This window comes from Oncorhynchus gorbuscha, linkage group LG05, assembly GCF_021184085.1.
Source record: "Oncorhynchus gorbuscha isolate QuinsamMale2020 ecotype Even-year linkage group LG05, OgorEven_v1.0, whole genome shotgun sequence".
Classification (NCBI taxonomy): Eukaryota; Metazoa; Chordata; class Actinopteri; order Salmoniformes; family Salmonidae; genus Oncorhynchus; species Oncorhynchus gorbuscha.
The window spans coordinates 23,958,141-23,977,778 of record NC_060177.1 but is presented as its reverse complement, the minus strand read 5'-3'; the positions used below and the strand labels follow the sequence as shown (position 1 = coordinate 23,977,778).

The window sequence follows — 19,638 nt, the reverse complement described above, 5'->3', positions numbered from 1 at the left end:
AAATGCCAGACTACTGAATAAATCAAATAAAACATTTTGCAGTAATATTCGACAAATATAAAAGAAAGCCATATTCAAACAAATACAACACATTTACACCAGGTTACATGGTCTTGTCCTGGCTGTGTTTGAATGAGTGTCTACAAATAATAAATGAACAGCTGTTCATAGATATTCAATCAAATATACAACATCAGCCCTCATTTGGGCTGATCATTCTTAGTATAGGCTGATCATTTTCTCCTCGGTTTGGGAATGACGTAGTTACCACTTGTTGCCATGGGAATGAGGAGCTTTCGGGATTCCATTGGGAGATATTTCTCAATCAACACATTTACTGGCATGCTGTCAGTCACAAACCCCTGTCTGGAGAGAAAAACAGAGTTAGAGAAAGACGAATGCACACACACACGACAAGGTGATTATAGTACATACTGTACACTTAAAAACCTGGCGAACCACAGCTATAAACAAACCTCCGCATCAGCAGCTCTACATCCTCTACCTCAATGGTCTTCCTCTTGGCGTGAGCAGCAAACGTCTCCAAGTCATCAGCTAGCCGGTCAAAGTAGCGCTCCATTCTGATAAGTAAATGTTACACATGCATTCATCCATCCATCAATACCTTATCATTAAGAAAGTCCTATATTCTGTCACTAATACATACATCAATGAATTTAACATCAACGATAAAAGAAAAGTTGCATTCTGATGTTTTCCTGTCTTTAAACAGATCGGTACATCACTAAATCACTTGATGTGCAAGTTAATGAACATAAGCACTTTTCCCTAAGATGGGTGTAGATTCTTACATCTCCTTTAGGACAGGGTAGACATCTGTAGACACCTTGGTCTTGGCGAAGTGTTTGAACACGCTCATGATGTAGCTCTTAGAGAGACCAGGAGCCTTCTTGGCTGATCCAGTCCGCTTTCCCCTCACCACTTTGGGCTTCACCGCAGCTGCAGCACCAGCCGAAACACTGAGGCCCCAAAAGACAACAGATTAGGTCACAAACTAGCACACAATACTACTACTAAAATGATTGCATGTGTTTGTGTGTGACTTGCCTTGGTTGAAGGTCTTTGAGAACAGTGGGTGTGGCCAGGGGGTCAATAGGCAGAGCATTCCTCTTCTCTCTGACAAACGCAGGAGTCTTCATGGACAGCTCTGTAGGAAAGAAGGGGTTAGTCATCACAACATATACGCATGTGCACACACACCTGAATGCAGATTTTGTGGATCCAACCTTCACTCCGGATACCATCCCCCTCTTCCACATCATCCCAGTCCTCCTCATGCTCAGCTGGGCTCTGGGCAGTGATGGGGTGCAGGGATGAGTTGCTGCTGTGAGGGACGTTGTTCCCAGGTTCAAAGGTCATCTCTAAAGGAGGCATGGAGTTCTCCATCTCCTCATTGCCAAGGCTGGTGCCAGTTCTACTCAAAACTTCCAGCTCATCTTCCTGGGGCAACGGGGAGGGAGGGACGCTGCCAAGGGTTACTGTGCGGGTGTGGGCGCTCTCACTAGCTCCCACCTCCGGCCCGCTGTGCCACTCACCAGCCGTGTCCCCCTCTGACCTGCCTGCCCACCCTACAAAACACACAAAGACATCAATAAAACAGTCTCACAAATACTACATTAAATAATAGAATAGACCCACAAATATTATTTTTTCAAACTTGAAAGACTGAACAGTCTTGTTGACAAGCAGTATTTGAGCCAAGTGAAATCCACATGGGACAATGCCACATCATGCCCTCATTACCAACCTGACTCACCAGTCTCTGTAGGATAGAGCGCTGCTCCCATGCTCTTGTAGCCCCTCCCTCCTTCCATCACTCCAGCAACCTTGACGCCACCCTCTGAGCAATAAGTTCTCCGACTGATGTGCATCGCATTGTGTGTTAAACTCTGTGATATCAATCTTTTTTCCTGCACTTCTTCCACTACCTGTCCCCCTTCATCTGCTACATCTTCTGCTGTCTGAGATTCAGCCACCTCGTCCTCTGCTGTCTGAGATTCAGCCACCTCGTCCTCTGCTGTCTGAGATTCAGCCACCTCGTCCTCTGCTGTCTGAGATTCAGCCACCTCGTCCTCTGCTGTCTGAGATTCAGCCACCTCGTCCTCTGCTGTCTGAGATTCAGCCACCTCGTCCTCTGCTGTCTGAGATTCAGCCACCTCGTCCTCTGCTGTCTGAGATTCAGCCACCTCGTCCTCTGCTGTCTGAGATTCAGCCACCTCGTCCTCTGCTGTCTGAGATTCAGCCACCTCGTCCTCTGCTGTCTGAGATTCAGCCACCTCGTCCTCTGCTGTCTGAGATTCAGCCACCTCGTCCTCTGCTGTCTGAGATTCAGCCACCTCGTCCTCTGCTGTCTGAGATTCAGCCACCTCGTCCTCTGCTGTCTGAGATTCAGCCACCTCGTCCTCTTCTGTCTGAGATTCAGCCACCTCGTCCTCTTCTGTCTGAGATTCAGCCACCTCCTCCTCTTCTGTCTGAGATTCAGCCAGCTCCTCCTCTTCTGTCTGAGATTCAGCCAGCTCCTCCTCTTCTGTCTGAGATTCAGCCAGCTCCTCCTCTTCTGTCTGAGATTCAGCCAGCTCGTCCTCTTCTGTCTGAGATTCAGCCAGCTCGTCCTCTTCTGTCTGAGATTCAGCCAGCTCCTCCTCTTCTGTCTGGGAGTCAGCTACCACTTCTACAGTCTGTGATTTGGACACCTTCTGTCTCACTGAGTCCTCGCTCTGCCCAGCATCTCCAGCCAAATCCTCTCCATCTTTGTTGTCTAATTCCATCTTGTCCTCATTTTGTTCCCCTACCTCCTCCATAATTTTCTCATCCTCATCCTTCATTCCTCCCATTTCTCGCTGGATCTGTGTTCCCGTGATGGGGTCTTTGTCCTGGGTGGTGATAGTGAAGGTTGTTGCTGTGTCAACAGGCAGGGAGTAGAGCGCTGTGTTGCTGGTGATGATGTCATGGGTGATGTCAGGAGCGGTGAGGTCACTCTGTCCCAAGGTGAACCCCTCAGACCGAACGGTCTCACTGAGACCCTGTTGATCCTCCCTAACACTCAGCTCTGAAAAACAGGGAGAGGGAGGTGGGCGTGGGAAGAGAAAAATAGAGGCGGAAGAACTAGGTGTAAGTTCTACTCTTCACACAAAATGTAGTCTTACATAAGTCTCAATTTCATATTGTTCCAGATCATTTAAGTACATATCAAACAATATAATACACCGAACAAAAGACAAACAGAAATATAAGGGGGGAAGAAATGAGATAGGATGCAAAGGAAGGGGCTTACCAGGGTCTCCACCCATCGCCGCCAGTCGATTTTGTAGGGCCTCGTCAAACTCCTCAAGGCAAATTTTTTTACGATTTGTTACCTTCCTTTGAAATCCCCTTTTCTCAGTCCGAACATCCATAAAGGGTGTTTTCAGGGAGAAGGTGATAGAGCTAGAAAATGTGTGAGAACACAGCCTCAGTTACATTTCTGACATTCACCACTGAAATTCAATGACTAGAAGTTTTTCCAATTTGCAGCTCCTTACTTTGGAGAGGCAGAAGACAGGGATGAGAGGTCTTTTTCTGTTGCACTGCCACCTTCAGCCTCTCCATCTGCAAAGAAAAAAAAAATCTGAACATAAAATTCTATCAGAAAATGAATACATCCATCATCAGACTCCTAACCAACATGCTATGAGACAGCTTCTACCCCTAGGCCATAATACTGCTAAATAGGCATAAGAATATTAAATAGTGAGTCCATGTAGCCATTAAATTATATTCAAAAGTTTGGAGTCACTTAGACATTTCCTTGTTTTTTAAAGAAAAGCACATTTTTGTTAATGTTGTAAATGTTGTAGCTGGAAAAGGCTGATTTTAGTGGAATATCTACATAAGCGTACAGAGGCCCATTATTAGCAACCATCACTCCTGTGTTCCAATGGCACATTGTGTTAGCTAATCCAAGTTTATCATTTTAAAATGGCTAATTGATCATCAGAAAACCCTTTTGCAATTATGTTAGCACAGCTGAAAACTGTTTAAAGAAGCAATAAAACCAGCCTTTCATTTTTTAAATTGAACCTTTATTAAAAACTAGGCAAGTCAGTTAAGAACAAATTCTTATTTACAACGACAGCCTAGGAACAGTGGGTTAACTGCCTTGTTCAGGGGCAGAACGACAGATGTTTGCCTTATCAGCTCAGGGATTCAATCTAGCAACCTTTCGGTTACTGGCCCAACGCTCTAACCACTAGGCCACTCGCCACCCCATTAAAGCACCCGCAAAACACCAGTCTCAATGTTAACAGTGAAGAGGCGACTCCGGGATGCTGGCCTTCTAGGCAGAGTTGCAAATAAAAAGCCATATCTCAATAAAAAGAAAAGATTAAGATGGGCAAAAGAGACTGGACAGACACTGGACAGAGGAACTCTTCCTAGGAGGCCAGCCTCCCGGAGTTGCCTTGATGTTGCGACTAGGAGGTCGACCGATTAAGATTTTTCAACGCCGATACCGATTATTGGAGGACCAAAAAAAGCAAATACAGATTAAAGGGACAATTTAATTTTTTTGTAATAATGACAATAACAATACTGAATTAACACTTATTTTAACTTAATATAACACATCAAAATCAATTTAGCCTCAAATAAATAATGAAACATGTACAATTTGGTTTAAATAATGCAAAAACAAAGTGTTGGAGAAGAACGTAAAAGTGCAATATGTGCTATGTAAGAAAGCTAACGTTTAAGTTCCTTGCTCAGAACATGAGAACATATGAAAGCTGGTGGTTCCTTTTAACATGAGTCTTCAATATTCTCAGGTAAGAAGTTTTAGGTTATAGTTATTATAGGAATTATAGGACAATTTCTCTCTATACCATTTGTATTTCATTAACCTTTGACTATTGGATGTTCTTAAAGGCACTTTAGCATTGCCAGTGTAACAGTATAGCTTCCATCCCTCTCCTCGCTCCTACCTGGGCTCGAACCAGGAACACAACGACAACAGCCACCCTCGAAGCAGTGTTACCCATGGAGAGCAAGGGGAACAACAACTCCAAGTCTCAGAGCGAGTGACGTTTGAAACGCTATTAGCGAGCATCCCGCTAACCATTTCACATCAGTTACACTAGCCTCTTCTCGGGAGTTGGTAGGCTTGAAGTCATAAACAGCTGCTGGCAAACGCACGAAAGTGCTGTTTGAATGAATGCTTACCAACCTGCTGGTGCCTACCATAGCTCAGTCAGACTGACAAATCAAATCTATCACATCATAGACTTAGCTATAACATGATAACACACAGAAATACAAGCCTTAGGTCATTAATATGGTCGAATCTGGAAACTATCATCTCAAAAACAAGATGTTTATTCTTTCAGTGAAATACGGAACCGTTCCATATTTTATCTAACGGGTGGCATCCATAAGTCTAAATACTCCTGTTACATTGCACAACATTCAATGTTATGTCATAATTACGTAACATTCTGGCAAATTAGGCGGCCCAAACGGTTGCATATACACTGACTCTGCGTGCAATGAACGCAAGAGAAGTGACACAATTTCACCTGGTTAATATTGCCTGCTAACCTGGATTTCTTTTAGCTAAATATGCAGGTTTAAAAATATATACTTCGGTGTATTGATTTTAAGAAAGGCATTGATGTTTATGGTTAGGTACACATTGGAGCAACGATAGCCACCACATTGATTATATGCAACGCAGGACACGCTAGATAAACAAGTAATATTATCAACCATGTGTAGTTAACTAGTGATTATGATTGATGTTTTTTTTTTAAAGATTAGTTTATTGCTAGCTAGCAACTTACCTTGGCTTACTGCATTCGTGTAACAGGCAGTATCCTCGTGGGGTGCAATGAGAGGCAGGTAGTTAGAGCATTGGACTAGTTAACTGTAAGGTTGCAAGATTGAATCCCCCGAGCTGACAAGGTAAAAAAAATCTGTCATTCTGCCCCTGAACGAGGCAGTTAACCCACAGTTCCTAGGCAGTCATTGAAAATAAGAATGTGTTCTTAACTGACTTGCCTAGTTAAATAAAGATTAAATAAAGGTGTAAAAAATTTAATCGGCCAAAATCGGTGTCCAAAAATACAGATTTCTGATTGTTATGAAAACTTGAAATCGGCCCTAATTTTTCGCCCATTCTGATTAATCGGTTGACCTCTATTTGAGACTGGTGTTTTGCGAGTACTATTTAATGAAGCTGCCAGTTGAGGACTTGTGAGGAGTCTGTTTCTCAAACTAGACCCTCTAATGTACTTGTCCTCTTGCTTAGTTGTGCACCGGGGCCACCCACTCCTCTTTCTATTCTGGTTAGTGCCAGTTTGCGCTGTTCTGTGAAGGGATAAATCCACAGCGTTGTACAAGACGTTCAGTTTCTTGGCAATTTCGCACAACAAGAATAGACTGACGAGTTTCAGAAGAAAGTTCTTTGTTTCTGGCCATTTTGAGCCTGTCATCGAACCCACAAATGCTGATGGTCCTGATACTCAACTAAACTAGTCTAAAGAAGGCCCGTTTTATTGCTTCTTTAAATCAGGACATCAGTTTTCAGCTGTGCTAACATAATTGCAAAAGGGTTTTGTAATGATAAATTAGTCTTTTACAGGAGTGATGGTCGCTGATAATGGACCTCTGTATGCCTATGTAGATATTCCATTAAGAACTCTGCCGTTTCCAGCTACAATAGTCATTTACAACATTAACTATGTCTACACTGTATTTCTGATCAATTTGATGGGCAAAAAAATGTTTTCTTTCAAAAACAAGGACATTTCTAAGTGACCCCAAACTTTTGAATGGTAGTGTATATGCACTTACAATACTTTGTACAAATACGTTGTATTTGCAGAATGTAATAAATACAATTTAATTTAAACATGAACCCATGAAAAGTGGAATTGTCAGTGGGTCAAAATGAGTGGAACAGAAAATTTATTCTCATATAGAGCAGTTGACCAGTATGTTTAATCACACCCTCTAACACGTTCAGAACATGCTCCAGTTACAGATGTCACACAAACTTAACCATGCGCACACTGTACAGTGCCGACCCTGACCGTACCTTCATGTTCAAGCTGCCTGTTGAATGCTGTTATGTTGAGACTCCGACGTGGTCGCTTCCTGCTTAGTCCCTTCACCGTATGTGACAGGTTTACTGTGGTGGTCATGTCAGGGAAATCCAAGTCAGACAGCCCTGTACTAGGAGGCACAAACAAAAACAAGGTGTAAACGCACAAACACATCACCACACCAATAATGCAGAGGGCTGTGTGTCCTGAGTGCACCTATGAGGATATCGTCCTTGTCTGTCAGCATACCTTGGGCGGTTGCTGTGAATACTGGAGTTTGTGGAGGGCAGCTCTGGCTCCTTCTTGACTGGCCGGTCCTGAACCAGAAGGGATGTCTCCGGCTCTGACCAATCAGAGAGGAGACAGAAGAGCAACAAAGACAAAGATCACTGAACAACGTGCCCATGATGAGCATATAATAACACATCCATCTTACCGCTAGTCAATAATAAAGGCACTAACGCACACACTGTGACGACAACACTCACCTGTTTGCAGGATCCCCCTGAGTAGGTATCTAGGTGTGATGTCATCATCATAGAGAAGTGAGGCTGTGGCTGGTGCAGGCGTGTTTATCTTCCTGACTCCCTCTGATATAGTCCGCCTCTTACTGGGTGGCACTGGCAGGGTAAACCTGGAAGTGCTCTGTAAGAAAAAGACAAATGCAGATGAACTCAACACAAGCCTGGTTTAAAACAGTTTCTCTGCCCAACACAGACAAACGAACAGAAAGACAGATCTCCAAAGTAACACCGAGCAGACACTACAGGAGTGTCAAACTAAGACATGCTGTCTTGACATGGATGTGATTCCATAGCTAGAACGAGCTGTGGCTCAAAGCAGCCTCAAACGTTTTCAGTCAGACATTCATGCTTGCCCTACAGAGTTGAAATATATAACCAATACATTTTTAATTGAATAACATTGTGGGTAAAGAGCTGTAACGATTTGACACTTTGGCAAGGACAAACGCATACTAGTAGTATTCATCGCTCCTGCTCGAGAGTACACATTCTGGATGATGCGATACAATGTCATCTCACTGGCTCCTTCTCAGGAGAGCTCTCATTGGCTATTGCTGATCACCGTTCTCAAATATTTTCATTACATATGTCACACTACAAGAACATTGCAGATTTTGTGCAGATAAAATCAAACATGTTTGAAAATATTAGGACGTCAAAGACAGGATCGGAGCCCTCTGATTGTGTCTCTGACCCGCCTACATTAAACAAGCGTAGCTGATGGCCGCGCACCCAGAGTAGGCAAGGACATTGGGATTTTGTCTCAGATCTCAAAAACTTATCTGAGACAGCTAAAATTGGGGCCAAAAATCACAGTGTAGACCCGGCTTAACCGAACCTCATGAAGCTTCTTTTTGATGCTCTGTTTGAGGGCCTCCTGTGGTGTAAGGGTCCCAACATCACTCCTCCTTAGTCTGATACTACGTCTAACTCTGGACCCCGGGGACTGGAACTGAGCCTGGGAGGCACTAGAGAGGACATAACACACATGGCTTATTCCATTAAAATTACACATTTTATCTCGAGATATCACAGTTGGCAAGAGAGAGCCTTTCAAACTAACACTCGACAACCGTTGCCAAAGCAAGTTTAGTTGATAGATAGTAGTAGGTACTGTGGATGACACTTTTCGACAGTGTTAATTTACCTGCGGGTAATTGGGGACCTGGAGGACTCCGTATGAATTACACTTTGCAGGAGAACTCGAGCAGACACGTCCTCGTCTACAGAATCCATGGCATAACGTTCAGTCTGTCGAAACAGAAGAAGTCAACGTTTTATCAATATTCTGGAAATAATTGACATGCTGTCATCTTTAATTAGCTATCTAACTACTGGTTTAGTACTTGCTAGCTAACGTTAATGCAAATAAACACATAGTTTACTACTTCTGAAAGTAAGTGGGGCGACTAACGCGTTAAAGTTAACTTCGCTAACGGATTAAATTAAATAAATAAAAACTTAGCTAAATTAGCTATCCATGCTAGGCTAAAGTTAGATATATCATACACTGACTTACACAATCAAGGAATTCTACCGGGTCGTGTTCACGATACGTTAGATTCGTGTCGCCTCTTTATGTGGAAAATCACCGTTTTGATGTGCTATTTTATGAAAGTATCCTAAGCTTGCTAAATAAATACAATAAAAAGCTTGCTAGCTGGTGTTTACCTTTCAGCGGGTGGCTCCCGCTTTAAAATTCAAGTGACAACTCGCGAGATGAGAGTTTATGGAATGCATTAGGGGACTTGTAGTTTATTTAAGTTCTTAGTTCTGATTCACGCTTGCTTGGAAAGCAGTAATAATGGATAGAATAGTTAAACATCTATCAACATAATAAAAGTCTGCGACATTATATACAAATACGTCTAAAAACATTTGAATTGTGCGCAACACTAAACAAAATGTCATATTTTTGGGGCTACCTGCTTAGGACACAAAACAGGAAGTTGTAAGCATTGTGGGACGTGTAGTTCCGCTTCGAGGCCGATCGGCTTGATAACAACGCGAGGAAGAACGAAACAAAAATAAATTAGACAAAACTTCAATAGAATAACAAGTTTATCAGATTTTCGTTGTAATAAACATGCCTGGATTCACCTGCTGTGTCCCTGGCTGCTACAACAACTCTCATCGGGACAGAGAGCTGCGGTTCTACACATTTCCAAAGGATACCACGCAAAGGGAGATTTGGCTCAAGAACATCTCCCGGGCCGGGGTGAGCGGCTGTTTTAGTACCTTCCAACCCACTACGGGACACCGCGTCTGTAGCGTACACTTTCCCGGTGGCAGAAAGACCTATACCGTTCGAGTACCGACGCTCTTCCCGCTGAGAGGAGTGAATGAACGCAAGAATCGAAGGGGCAGGAACAGGAAAGCGTCTGCGGCGGCTCCTATTCCAGCCCCCAGTCCAGGCAACATTGTCATCACCAACGTTGTTTCGACAGCCCCAGATGCCGTTGAGACCGCTCAGAGCGATGCAGTCACCGACATAGCTGCTACTGATGGCCCTATCCTGGTGCAGATCGGTCCGGACGGCGAATACCTCGGACCAATAAATCCAGCCGCGCAGGGTGACGGGTCCTGTTTTACTGCAGTCGTCTCCAGCTCCACTGACCTGGCCAGGGGCGACGATCCCCCTGCAGACTCCGCGGCCACTGCCCAGCAGCAGACTGTGCAGTACTACAGCGTTGTCAGCAACCCGCTGGACCACGCGTACTCGCTGACCACCGGGACCACCTCGGCCGAACTGCTTCGGAAGCTGAATGAGCAGCGGGACATCATCGCACTCATGGAAGTGAAAATGAAGGAGATGAAGGCAACCATCCGCCAGCTGCGCGTGACCGAGGCCAAGCTACAGGAGGAGGTGCGCGAGCGGGACCGTTTGCTGTCGGCAGGAGCAGCGGTAAAGAAAATGTGACCATCATTCCCACCCAAATGATGGATAACTAAAGACCGTCGCGACCTAAGACTCTAACGTGAGATGAAGGGGTCCGTGGAGAACAGAGCAAACCCTCTTTTTTACGAAAGCGTTGAGAATTTATTTTCAATAGAGGGATAGCAACTTGTTGGTCTACTAATGCTATTTTTGGCTAGCTAGTTGATAGTAATAATCCCATAGTTGCCTATAAAACATTGCCCAGTTTAGTCCACCCATGTGTTTGCTAAGTGCAAGCAGCCTTTTAGGAGAGTGTAAAATCATTGACGAATGAGTTCTTGTGGATCGCCTGGCTGCAACTCTGTAGCCTACTTTCGACAGAACATTTAAAGGGAGATGGGGGAATTATTAGGCCATTGTTTTGTTGTTAAGCTGTTTGTGTTTGTATGTCAGTGTCTGCAGTTGAATTCTCCTTGCAGTATATTAAACACCAGCTTTTCAGCTCAGAGGCCATCCTCCAAAACAAGGTTGCTTTGTGACTAACTGTGGGAAGATGTGTTGTGCATCATGAAAGTGTGTGTGTTTATCAGGTGCCTATTTCCACCAGAGACCTGGCTTGATCCATGGCTCCATCTGGTTGTAAGACTTTAACACCACCTAGAGGTTCACTGTGACTGGTGTCTCAACCTTCTCCTCCCAAATGGTTTGCCTTGGTATCTGCAGTTGGCACTCCCATATGGATATTATGTTAACCTCTGACTGTTGAACTTTGACCTGACAGCAATGACTGTTCTGAAACTTAAACCATATCCATTTGAAGTAAATTTCATTTTAAAATAATATATCCTGCGTTGTTTCTTTATCTGTTTAAATTGTTGCATGAGTGTTATTATGAGTGTTACTAATTTCTTGGATATAGCTCAGGCTGGATAGAGACATTGGTGCAGTGACCTGGATCATATCATGCAGTTGATGTCTATCATTTCTATTCCCCTTTTCAATTTAAACAGACATTCTATTACAGAAATCCACTAAAGTGAACACCATAGGGATCTAGAATCATGACTTAATCTTATCTTGATTATTGGCCTGATTTGTATGGTCAAGTTCTGCAGAAAAATACCTAGTTAAGCTGCAGCTGGCCCAGAACAGAGCTGCATGTCTTGCTCTTCATTATAATCAGAGGGCTAATATTAATACTATGAATGCCAGTATCTCTTGGCTAAGAGTTGAAGAAAGACTGACTGCTTCACTTCTTGTTTTTATAAGAAATGTGTTGAACATTTCTAATTGTTTACTTAGTCAACTTACACACAGCACTGACACACACACTTACCCCACCGGACATGCCGCTAGGGGTCTTGTCACAGTCCCCAGGTTCAGAACAAATTCAAGTAAATGTACAGCCATGAGAGCCATGAGACAGAGCCATGAGTGCACAGAACTCCCTTCCATCTTATATAGCGCAAATGAACAGCAAACCTGTTTTCAAAAAACAAATAAAGCAACATCTGATGGCACACTGCCTGTCCCCCATGTGAACTACTTGTTGTGTGTTTCTACTGACATGTATGTGTAACTGATAGATACACACACACACTACATGGTAATGTTTTTAAATGTAAATGGTAAGGTCTTTTGCCTGTAATGTATTTTTCGTTATGCATCGGACCCCAGTAAGACTAGCTGTCGCCATTGTCGTCTGCTAATGGGGATCCTAATAAATCAAATTAAATGACTAGCTCACATTAAGGAATATCTGGTATGGCGAGTTCATTTTTTAAAATAAAGTTTGAATCCTCTCACCAGACCTGCAGCACTATAGAGAAACTGTAGATGGCACTACACTACAGCTTGGACATCAATGTCACTGGACTTTCCCCTCCCCATTCTGTCTGACAAGTGTCCACCCCTATTGTCATCTCCTTCGGCGGATCATGGTCCACTATCTTACCTTTCCTTTGTTATATGGGACCTTGTGCATTCTCGTCCCTTCCCTGTGTCACTTAGCATCAGAAAACTATTGTATTATTTTCTATTGTATTATTTTGATGTAGATTATATGTATTAGTGACTTATCTTTAGCAAAGACTAATTCAAATCCATTTATCATAGTTAAATAAAGGTTAAATAAAAACCATTTAAAAAAGAGAGATGTGGTTAGCATTGCAACGTAGGAGGCGTGGCGACAGTTTTTCATGTGAATATTCTCAAATCCGCATAAAAACAATACGCGCATTTTCCCACCAGAGATGTTTCCATCAAATTGACTTATTGCTGATAAAAGGCTGTGCGTGATGACGTAGTACACATAAAATAAATTTTGTAGTTCAATTCCCATGTGCCGTATAAAAAACAGAAGTTAAATGGGTTTCCACCGAATTTTCAACTCTACTGATGGTTTTCTCACAAACTATGATGCGTTATATAGCGAGTGTGCCCACTTGAGACGTGCGCTCTAGCGGTGTTGGCTAGAGCTCATGTATAGCCTACATAGTGAGATTATTATTTATTTGTCAAATGGCAGCCAAACATCGACCATCATGTCACCATAACAAGACCCTCGATATTTATTGTAAAGGAGCATCAAGCTCATCACCTTGCACTTTCACCACCCTGTGAAATTCATCATAATGTATTTAATCTGTAGCCTAATAAACTGTATGGTTTCCCAAACGTAGTGGGAGGATCACACATGTCATAGCGTGACTCCAAGTTTTTCCCCATATGATGGTTATTGTATCAATATTCGCGCATAAAAGCGTTTTAATCGACATATCTCGCATAATTCATTTTACTGGCACAAAAAGATCCCACTATACCTAGCGGATTGAGTTTCATCAATATTTGGAATGTTTCCCGAAAAATGTTCTGTTTCCATCAGGCTGGTCATGAAATGTTTATATCCGACATGTACTTTACCAGTATAAAAAGGTTTAATAGAAACCTCCTTAATTTGTATGGATTTAAAAGCACTGGACAGTCAAAAAACACTTTGAGGGATGTCAAATTATACAGTGTAGATTAAGGAAAGGAGACGAGGAGGCCAAGTAAGAGTATTGATATGCACCCTCAGTCTTCTGACCAGACCACTCAAGAGGCTCCACTGCTGGTTTGCAAAGGGTTTGTCTGAGGGTTGACGCCTCACATGAAAGCTAAGAGCTGTTTCCCAGGGTTGGTAACCTGTATGTGTGTATGTTTGTTAGAGACTGTGTATAATGGGTGTGTTTGAATATTCTGTGTTCATTGCATTGCTAGTTATTTTGGAGTTTAAAGACCAATGATGTGTGTAAACTGGATGACTGACTATGCAGTGTTTAAATATATGTATATTTGTTCAACTGACATGGGTACAGGAATTATGTGTGTGACAGAGTGAGAGAATGAGAGAGAGAGAGAGATGAATGGAGAGAGGGAGGTTCCTGATCCTAATCTGGATTTATTCTCTACCCCAGGTCCCAGTAGAGTTATGTAATGACTTAATCTAGGTCTGTCAATCAAATTTACACAACTCTCCCTTCATATTTTTTACAAAACAAACAATTCATGAAATACTCTATCAAACAATCCCATGCCAAAGCTCTCAGTGGTCATCGTGTGACTTGTGTAAGTGACCACACTGCCATGCATCGTTCCAAGTGGATTTGCCTCTATTTGTAAGGATATTACATTCACTTTTGTGGCACATTTCTTCCTTTGGTTATGTTAAACCTGTTTAGCCTTGTTTGCCCCTGTGGATTTCGTTAGCCCCTGTGTACTCTGGTTCTATAACCTATACTGTCCTTGCTTTTCATTGTTAGATATTGTTCTTCTCTATTCTCTGAACAACCATAGAGATCAAGCACATACACTTTATCTGACCATAGTGTCCCTACTTCTTAATCTACATAAACCGACCCTCAAATCTATATAAAGATGCCACCCATTGAACTGTGGGAGATTAAACACAAGTGTGACGATTGTGGCTCTCAGCTTCCTGCCATGCTGAGACCCTTATTCTGAAATCAGATATTCAGGGATATTGTGTACAGGACCAGTATGGGGTTACCTGTCTTTAGAACAAAATATACATTCCATGTGTCCTAATCTCAATCCCTGCTTCCAGTTGTCATTCTGATTGTCATTCTGACGGTAACACACACACACACACACACACACACACACACACACACACACACACACACACACACACACACACACACACACACACACACACACACACACACACACACACACACACACACACACACACACACACACACACACACACACACACACACACACACACACACACACACACACACACACACACACCAGAGGGACATAGCAGGTATCTCCAGAGGCAGACAGGCAGTCAGATTATTCAGAAGTTAATGGTTGTATTAAACCGCAGATATCGAGATATTGAGATATCGTTCCTCCCATGTGTGACTGTCTACAGATGTGAAACAGAACTTATCTATTAATGTACTCAGCGCCAGCCATCTGGGGGGCATGGAGGGTGGAGCAGGGGGCATACGGTAGGAAGAGGGTTGTTTAAACTGTCTGTAAAATATATTGCAAAGACTCAACCAGGAAGGGCTGGCATTGGATGTGGGGCAGATGGAAACTCCACATATGATCTGTGTGTGGGTAACTAATGTTGCCTGAACCCGGTCCCCCCTCCCTGTCCTCTGGGGGCTGAGTTTCCCAGAGGATCCTGTGATTCCGAGCTTGTCTCTCCCAGGTGGGCCGGATTCTCTAATCCTCAGAAGCGGGCCATCTGCCCACTTCTTCCCAAACATCGGATTATTTAACCCAGCACAGCCCACCTCACCGCCCTAGAAAACAAGACATAGCCCCACTCAGGCAGAAACTGTCAAAATATACAGGACAGATTTACTGAGTAATTCTCAATAAACCCAGAATAAATTATATTCATTGAGAAATAGTAACTCCAAACATCTGGAATCTACAGGTCTGTATTCGGAGTATTTCCCCTCTTTTGTAAGAAACTGTTTTGCAAACTATATGAAGCCCATATTTCTCAGGAGCTCTGCTCCCTCTTCTATCTCTCTACCAAATTGAGCTATGTGTTTTTTTTTTACCTTCACTAAATGCCCTTAATACTGAGATTGGAAATGAGAATGGTCTAATCCAGTGTGCTATGATGTGACGTCCCTGGTCCGTTGCCCCCAAGCTTTCCACAGCTTGCCCTCCACCCCTCCCCTACACACACATCCCCTGGATGCAGCACGTCGGCCCTTTGCTCTGTTAATCCCGTGAACACTCACTACGATCTGCCTGTATGCTCTGCTCTACTCTTGAGCTCTGATGATCCAACAAATGAATGACAGGACACCTCACTCTGAGAAGACACCAAAATTCTGTCCGGGATTATAACACTGCTGTGAACGTCATCAGATCAGAGCCCATTAATTGTGTGCTGGGGCTCCACTGGACTCAGTTGGGCCAGTTGAGTATGAGGTGCCATGCCTGCACCGTGACTTTCCTCCTGCCTGTTGCTCTTTACCTCTGTAAGGATGCCTTTCCCTTATCTATTTATATAATGTATATCTATGTGTCTCTGTCTGTGTGTGTTGTAGTGATGTTACTTTAGTGTGGTGAGCGCAATGTGACACTTCATAGGCAGCCTTTATCTCACTCTGCTCTTACTAGTTTCCTGTATTTTGTCTGTTCAATTGTTTTTGTTTATTAGAATATTTTAAACTGAAGCGATGGAATAAGTAGCAGGGCAGGAGTGATGGTTTGGTATGAAGTGATGGTAAATTGGTCAGGAGAGGAGTGCAATGGTATGGGTGAAAAAGTATTTATTTCTGAATCCATTCGGAAATTAAGGAGAGAGGTTTTACGAAGTACTTATCCTAACGAAATACATGTTGTTCTTGTTCCGAACAACGCAGTGTGTGTGTGTTTATTTGTGTGTGTGTGTGCCTCCCACTGTCGTCTCTCAGGGAGTTGTGGGACAGCTGTAGAATACTATCCCACTGAGTGCTGAGGATGGGGGCGGTACCTCCTGTAGTTTACGGAGTTACTAAAGGCCATAAGAATGTTATGTTGAGAGAGAGACATCATGCATGTTGTGCCAGGACACCAGACCAAGAGATTAATTTGTAGAGTGTGTTGCATTCACCCCAACCTTCCCCCTGTGGTGATGCTCATCTTCATGTTCCTTCTCCACCCTCTCTCAGAGAGAATGTGTGTGTGTTTGTGTGTGATTATGTGGTTGTTTGTTTGTATGTTTGCCAATGTGTGTGTACATGTGGTTTACACACACACACATACACACACAAAGACACAGACACACACATGTGATGTAACTGTAACATGCAGTGTAACTGTAATATATAATGCAGGCTGATGAATGACCTTACTCCGATGCTAAAACCCCAGACGTAAATAAACAAATGAAAAGTAATCTATTAACAGCAGTGGACAACGGAGCTTATCTATCTACTGTAATTAACATTGATACTCTTCACTCCCTCCCCTCCCTCAGGTCTGGCCCCTGTGTGTTGGGCTGCTGCGCTCCCTAGCTCCTGTGGCGTCATTTACAAGAGCTTTGCTCAGTGTCTCCTCACTCTGGGGGACAGTCTGGGTGACACACAGAAAGAGCAGAGCACACAGGACATTGACACAATCTGCAGGTGAGTCTCTCTCTCCCACTCCAAATTGACACCTACTCTGACTCTCTCACTCCAGCTCTCTTTTTATCCTCGCATATTCTCCCATCTCCTCTCGAAAATAACTGTTGTAAATGTTCATCTGACTAAATCACATTTTCAGCCACTCATACAGAATCAGACTGTAGCCCAACATGTGCTCCAATACCTGTAAACACACATACGTCTCACTCCCTTACATGTCCCTCATTCACAACCTTCAGAATTCCTTAGAGTGTAGAGTTCCTTGCCCCCTTACAGATCATGGGATGCGTTCCATGTGTGCGCAAATGCGGCACTTGCCAGTTGTCCTGGAGACGCAGCGGCTGTGTGGGAGTCTCTGAGGCAAGAGTCCAGGAAGACCCAGTTTTCTGGAAACCTCTATGACATGTGTGCCAGCCGCACCACACTGGCACCCAATACAGTGCCCGTGCCACCCTCCCAGAGGCCACCAACGTCAGACCAGACCAATCAAGAAACTCTAAAAGGGTACACGCATCACCTTGGACCCGCTTACACCACGCTTCTGCTCTCAGCATGCATCTCTCTACTGCTCCTGCTCAGGATGTAGCCCTGGCCTCCCTCAGACTGCTATAGGTTCTCTGTGAGCCTTGTGTTTAAATGGACTGAGCATCAAATTAACCAACACACACTTGTAAACAAACCTCACTCCAACACACACACAAGCACACTCCAAAATGCATACCTCCTCCAACACGCATCCACACACACGCAAGAAAACACTCCCAAGCGTTATGGACATCATTATTATGCATATTATGTAAAATAGAGTTTCTATGTCAACCTCTCTGTGCAATTGTCTGTATACCACCTATCATTTATAAGAGGGAAGTACTGCCATTACTGATACAGAGTTGCTCTATAATCTACATGTTGGGTGAACTCTGTTTTTATATGTGACATGTGTAGTGGGTCAATATTTGATACATGTATGTATGCATATATTATATATACCTCACATGCAACTTGTAAATAAGACTAAGCAATAAGCCCATTAACTGAATTATCTGACTTCAGAAGATAAATAACAATATGAAAAAGACTATAGTTAAACCATGTGCAATCAAGTATCATGCTGACTTATATCAAGGAACTGTCACGAGAAGTGAATATCAAAGCAAGTATTACTTAATAACTTTATGCAATGAATGGATTCACATACAAGACATTAAGCTTAAGTTACAAAGCATTAGCAAGCATTCTAGGCATGGTCAGAGAGAGAGACAAAGAAACCATAGCTTGAGCCATGGCACATAGCTCATGGGAGAGGGAGAAAACAAGAAAGAAAGACGAAGTATCTCACCATCTCATCGTAAGAGTTCACCTGTACAAAATGTATTTTACTCAGCCACCAGCTGACTAAGTCCCTATATTACCCAATCATTGATTCTTGCATTGTCTGTGTGGGCACTGGGCACGGAATAGCCACCACACACATTGTGCCTGTGGACTTATTATGTAATGATTCATCATAATGTAAAAATTATATCAGAAGCAGCACTTCACTTACATGTTTGTCTTCATAGTTTCATGTGAGCTTGCTCAGAGCAGTTGCTTTAAGGGGTGCATGCTTTGTTTCATTAAATTGTAAGATGTGAAATCAGACACACATCTGATTAATCCAGACAGTTAGATTGAATAATAATTCATGCATTCATTTGTAATAAAATATATTAACAAGAATATGTATGGTGTAGCATGTAACGTGCAATGTGTGTGTATCCTGTATGTGTGTGTGTTTGTAATCTTTGCTCTTAAATCCTTTCATAACAGAAGGTCATGAGCAGATCAATTTAATCTGTCTTTGTTCCTGCCCAGCATCCCTCGATGCACCCTGACAGCCCATGTGTCAGAGTAGGGGAGGGAGGAGGGGTATAGGGAGGAGGAAACATGAAGAGATGGTGAATTATGATGTGAACATGGTCATGAACAGAAACAAATATTTAGAGAACAGTAGACAATCCCATTTGTGCATGCGTGTGGCTATGACGAGAGAGATGAAGAGACAGGTGGATATATTTTTTGTTAATCCTCTTTTTGGTACCTTTATTTAAAAGACCCAATCTACTAAAATCTATTCTCTAGTCTCCCTGTGACCAGTATTTGACCTGAGCACTTGGCCCTGAAATCTCACCCCCAGTCCAGGGTATATTAAATGATAAAGAAGAGATTCTATGTGTTTTTGCATTAGCAGTTCTGTAATAATACTACTACTAAAACTCGCAAAGACTTTGACAAAATAATTGTTCATCATCATCATCATTATTCTATTTTCTAAACTTGTTTTTGTTTTTTATGTTTTATTTTCTGTAAGAATGGGCCAGTCTATTGCACATATGAGGTGCACATTTGGTACTTAAGTGCCACCTAGTGGTATATTTTAAGTATTTGCGTAACAAGCAATGAGACAAATTCCCCATACTGTACTGTAACGTTTTATTTTATGAGCCCTGACT

The 19,638-nt window shown here is 42.9% G+C and overlaps 3 protein-coding genes across 3 annotated transcripts; 2 read left to right on the top strand and 1 right to left on the bottom strand.

Annotated features, from left to right (window-relative positions):
* Positions 1-6: 6 nt before the first annotated feature.
* Positions 7-11,847, bottom strand: LOC124034851 (centromere protein T-like). The gene is made up of 15 exons (XM_046348269.1): positions 11,836-11,847; positions 10,239-10,475; positions 8,769-8,872; positions 8,460-8,589; positions 7,586-7,742; positions 7,347-7,440; positions 7,091-7,227; positions 3,543-3,609; positions 3,296-3,447; positions 1,769-3,070; positions 1,248-1,589; positions 1,069-1,168; positions 813-980; positions 477-581; positions 7-366 (listed from the first exon to the last, which is right to left on the bottom strand). Exons 1-15 carry the CDS (start codon positions 11,845-11,847, stop codon positions 234-236), a joined length of 3,240 nt encoding a protein of 1,079 aa, XP_046204225.1. The 3' UTR covers positions 7-233.
* LOC124035696 (THAP domain-containing protein 11-like) lies at positions 9,585-11,341 on the top strand. The gene has a single exon (XM_046349289.1). The coding sequence runs from the start codon at positions 9,708-9,710 to the stop codon at positions 10,539-10,541; it is 834 nt and encodes a 277-aa protein (XP_046205245.1). The 5' UTR covers positions 9,585-9,707; the 3' UTR covers positions 10,542-11,341.
* A 3,881-nt stretch (positions 11,848-15,728) lies between the features above and the next one.
* On the top strand, positions 15,729-19,615 carry LOC124035695 (neuritin-like protein). The gene is made up of 3 exons (XM_046349287.1): positions 15,729-16,015; positions 16,999-17,146; positions 17,423-19,615. The coding sequence occupies exons 1-3, from the start codon at positions 15,829-15,831 to the stop codon at positions 17,730-17,732; spliced, it is 645 nt and encodes a 214-aa protein (XP_046205243.1). The 5' UTR covers positions 15,729-15,828; the 3' UTR covers positions 17,733-19,615.
* The last annotated feature ends 23 nt before the right edge of the window (positions 19,616-19,638 follow it).